The following is a 5219-nucleotide window of genomic DNA, read 5'->3' on the forward strand; positions in this document are numbered from 1 at the left end:
ACTTTAGCAGTATTTGCGTTCTCATATATTGTGTCATCTAAAAAGTATACACGGTTTTTAGATGACCAATAAATATACTTACACACACTTTTAAATATAGGCCGGTAATGTATAATATTCAATATTCATCAGAAATACAGAAATACAGAAATTTATGGTGCAGAGTTTTTCTCTCTCTCTCTCTCTCTATTTTTTTCTTTTTTTTTGGAAAGCGCGTTTCAATTGGGTGATTTTGGGCGACACGAGAGCCATTCATCGGCGACCACGCTTGTCAAGTATCTGGCAACCCTGGTCTTTCTACCCTTACCACTGTCATCGGTAGAGTCGCATAGATGCACACGAGCGGGTCGGACATGCGCCTCGTTCCGCTTCGAATGTTACATCATCTCAATTATATTTTTGAAAACCGTGGTCAGTTTCCACTGTGCAATTGTATCACATTATCATTAATCCCTTTATTCGTCTGGGCGCGCGTCCGAGCGACATCGTAGCGTCGTGATCGCAAGCGCCCAATGTCTGAGAGACTGTTTCCCATTTTCATTTTGATCGCATCATCTCTTTTTGCTACACCTGCCCGGTTCGAGGTGGCATTGCATTCCAATTTTTATATTTATTTTATCATATCTTGAAGCGTATTGAAGACACGTTAATTCGGCTGCATCGGAATCTTGCACTCAAATATAGAAGAACTGTTATTGGTAGTCCATTCATGTCGATGACTGACTTGACGCATTCAGATACAGCCATATATGTGCGCTGAATGACGGAAACAGAGAGAAAATGGTAAACAACATCATATATATTTCATATTTCTTTAATTTCGTAAATATTATAAAAGTCGTAGAAAAATAATATATTACGCAAGCATTGACATATTATTTGCTGATTGATAGATTTTGTCGAGGGCCAAACCAGCCTCGTCAGAAGGCGTTCAAACGTTAGTCTCGCGCAAGGAGATACCGAAGCTAGAGGAGTTTTTAGAAAAACGAGACTACACGGGTGCCTTGACATTATTGGAATTTAATAGTACCACCAGCAGCAATTTGGAAATGGACTTGTGGATGGGATATTGTGCATTTCACTTAGGCGATTACAAACGTGCAGCAACGATTTATGAAAACTTAAGGAACAAGGATTATGTACCTCCGGGTATTCTAACAAATCTAGCGTGCTGCTACTTCTATTTAGGCATGTATTCTGAGTCACAAAAGATCCTGGAAGAAGCAGAAAATAGTAAACTGCGAACCAGATTACTGTTTCACCTGGCCCACAAGATGGGCAATGAATCCAAGTTAATGAAATATCATCAAATGCTGCAAGATATTATCGAGGATCAGCTCAGTTTAGCGTCTATTCACTACTTGCAAGCTCACTATCAAGAAGCTATCGATGTCTATAAAAAAATTTTATTGGATAACAGGTTGGAATATCTCTTTCGTATCTCTTTGATACAACAGAATCTTTAGGATATTTTTGTATAATTTTTGGCTGTGACATTTTTATCTTGCACCTTTTTGCATATTCACACAAGTTTAGAGAAAAGCACCAAGAGATGCGACTCTAGAGTAGATTCTGAGTTGTATTTCCTTATGCAACTGCAAAACAATTCCAGGTATCTCTTCTCTATTTCTTTTCTTCCTCAAGTTATTCCTATGTCACCAATTCGTCATCACACAATCAAATGATTTAATGCATCAAATAATTTTTCATTTAAATTAAGTAGATTTTATAATTTGTTTTCAGAGATTATCTAGCTTTAAATGTATATGTGGCTTTGTGCTATTACAAGCTAGATTACTATGATGTAGCTCAAGAAGTGCTTCAAGTTTACCTACAGAAATATCCAGATAGTACGATCGCGATTAATTTGAAAGCGTGTAATCATTTTCGTTTGTATGATGGAAATGCTGCACAGATCGAGATGAAGCAACTAGTTGAAAAAATATCAAGTTCTTTCAGTTCTAGCCATGATCTTATTCGACATAATACAGTTGTATGTGTAACTTCTTGTAGGGTAACTCCAGTATTTATGCTGCGTGGCGTTTTGTCAGAAGTCAGAAAAAAATAGGAATGGATAAATAATTTTAGACTGATTAGTATTGTTATAATTTCTTTTGTTTTTTCTATTGTTATTGTTAATATTAATAAAATTACTGTTGAAACGATTTGTCAATGTAGCACAATCATGCAAATAATCTATATAAAATAATTGTTATAGGGATTGCAAAAGGCTTTTTCTTTTTTTTCGGAGTAAATGGCGCTCGTCGATGAGTTAACGACAGTTAAGATTCCAGCCATAGTCGAATTGTAAAAGGCTTAATAGTATTTGATAATACATCAGTATAGAGGGATAGTAAGGAATGAAGTATAGTAAAATATAAGTATTTATCTTTTATATTTTTTGTTCAGTTTGATGTCTTGTATATCACATCTGTTTAGGGAGGATATATGACATTTTTAATGAACGGGATTTGTCAAGCGTATAAAGTTCGCAGATTGGATTTGGTACAATAAATGTATTACATGAATTTCATCATAACATTTGTAATAAAAAAAAATTATAATTATCTGTTCATGTATATTAGACTGCTAAGAAAAAAAAAATTTTTTTTTAATCGGCCACTTAGCTCAAAAGCTTCCATTTCAAGTCAAAAGAATATCTCTAAATTTTTATTAAAAAATATTTAGATTTAGAGATCGCTAATGAACGATTTTTAAATCATTTCGATTTTTTTAAATACACGTTTGATTTGATACAAAAATAGCTTAAACTGGATTTTAAAAATGTACTGTATGTTTTTGTGGTCGCTGAATCAAATATACATTAAGAAAAATCGAAACTGCTTTAAAAATCATTCACTAGCGACTTCTAAATCTTAATATTTTTTGATAAAAATTTAGAGTGTCCTTTTGACATGAAATGGAAGCTTTTAAGGCCGATTAAAACAAAATTTTTTTTCTTGGCAGTCTAATGTATATGTATACATTATTCTTATTTTTAAATAAAATTTTGTATATTTTATAAATTATTGTGCCATTTTACATCTTATTTCTAAGTATTATTCATAAATTTTATTTATGCTAAAGCAATGCCTAAGCTCATCTATGAGTAACCATATTCCATTTGTGAGATGTACGACAAAAATGTAAGAATTTCAGTATTTTTTACACAAAAAAATAAGTATTTGGATTTCTAATTTTTTTTCATAATAGACAATACGAAGTTTTTACTGTGTCTCAATTCTGTAACTCTTAACGACAATTTTGTATCATTATGTTGTTGCGCAGCAGCTTTTTTACCATGTATAATATCTGCACAACGACAATATAACGATCAATATTATCGTTAAAAGTTATAAAATTGGGGTACTGATATAGTTTATTTATCTTAAAGTAAATATATAACACTCCATAATAAATAATACTTGGTAGATTAAATTTTTATTAGGTACGGCATATATATTGGAGTTACTTTAATATGTTTTAATATGTTTTCCTACTTTTAATCTCTTTTTACGTAGGTCTTTAGAGGTGGTGAAAACGCTTTGCAAATTTTACCTAATTTGGTAGACGTTATACCAGAAGCCAGGCTTAATTTAGTAATATATTATTTGAAACAAGATGACATTAAGGCAGCTTATGATCTGATCAAAGATCTAGAACCAGCAGTTCCACAAGAATATATTTTAAAGGGTATAGTTAACGCTGTTACGGGTCAGGAAACTAATTCTGTATGTCATTAAACTACTTATCTTTTAGCATTATTGAAAAATTTCTGAATTACTACTAAATTTCTTTAGCGCGACAGTATAAAAACTGCACAGCAATACTTTCAACTAGTGGGTTCTTCAGCATCGGAATGTGATACCATACCTGGAAGACAATGCATGGCCTCTTTCTTCTTTCTTTACCGACAATTCGAGCGCGTCAGATTATATCTGAATTCAATAAAGACGTATTTCTCTAATCAAGATAATTTTAACTTTAACTACGCTCAAGCACAAGCTGGAGCGGGCTACTTCAAAGAAGCGGAAGAAGCTTTTCTGATGATACGTAATGAAAAATATAAAAATGATTACATTTACATCAGTCTTTTATCATATTGTTGTAAGTAATAGCAATATATCTTTGCTCATAGAGTGCACAGAGAAAAAACAAAAACACTTTTATTATATTATATAATTAAAAGCTATCGATTGAAATCACTCAAAACTTAATCAATAAAATTATTATCGAGAGTCAATAAACTCTAGTGGTTATAATTCATTGACTCATGTACATATATGTAGATACACTGATATGCGGTCTAGTTTCAAGAATTGACCAGTCTAATTGATTAACATCCGAAACATTAACATACTTCCTAATATTTTGTTATAACTTTTGTCAAATAATTATAGTAATATGATTTACAATTGTTTGCTTTTTTTACTTTTAGATATAATGAATGAAAAGGCCGAATTGGCTTGGGAATTGTATTTGAAGATGGACACATCAGCGGAGTCTTTCAATTTGCTTCAATTAATTGCTAACACATGTTACAAAGTAGGCGAATTCTGGTATGCTGCTAAATCCTTCGATATGTTGGAGCGAATGGATCCGAGTCCTGAACATTGGGAAGGAAAGCGTGGCGCATGCTGTGGTACTTTTCAGTATATTATTGCGGAGAAATTACCAAAGTATGTTTTATATATCGTATATTTGTATAAAATCACTATATCCGGGATTAATTTGTCAATTTTTTTTTTCGTTACACAGAGAACTGCTATCGGAAGTGATACAGATTCTGAAAAATACATCCAATTCTCAAGTGGAACAGATAATACGCGTTATGCGGAAATGGGGAAAAGAAAACAGAGTGAACTGCTAATATCATTGAATTTTGTGACATTGTTAATATCATCAATTCCGTCCAATAAACGTTTTCTGTATTTTATAAAATAGTAGCACTAGAAGTAATGAACTTGACCTTGACATATGTTGTCAAGGCTTGACAACATATGTCAAGGTCATTGAAGCTTGGTCCCCTAATCGATACTTTTACTGTACTATATGTAACTAGTGATGGGTATTCAATCATATCTCTTGCGAATTTTTAATCAATTTAGTTATTGCTCTGCTTCGAAAGATTTCGAATATTACTTTAAATACGAAGCGCCACTACGGTCTGAATGTTGAGATGTTGAATATATATAACTAATATATATAAATGAATTAAT

The 5219-nt window shown here is 32.3% G+C and overlaps 1 protein-coding gene across 1 annotated transcript; it reads left to right on the top strand.

The window, feature by feature from the left end:
* The first annotated feature begins 291 nt into the window (after positions 1-291).
* Ttc26 (tetratricopeptide repeat domain 26) lies at positions 292-4941 on the top strand. Its single transcript, XM_011054279.2, has 7 exons — positions 292-783; positions 894-1420; positions 1744-1993; positions 3522-3731; positions 3801-4107; positions 4439-4679; positions 4759-4941. The coding sequence occupies exons 1-7, from the start codon at positions 781-783 to the stop codon at positions 4868-4870; spliced, it is 1650 nt and encodes a 549-aa protein (XP_011052581.1). The 5' UTR covers positions 292-780; the 3' UTR covers positions 4871-4941.
* The last annotated feature ends 278 nt before the right edge of the window (positions 4942-5219 follow it).

Source organism: Acromyrmex echinatior, chromosome 7, assembly GCF_024713525.1.
Source record: "Acromyrmex echinatior isolate Ae372 chromosome 7, ASM2471352v2, whole genome shotgun sequence".
NCBI classification, from domain to species: Eukaryota; Metazoa; Arthropoda; class Insecta; order Hymenoptera; family Formicidae; genus Acromyrmex; species Acromyrmex echinatior.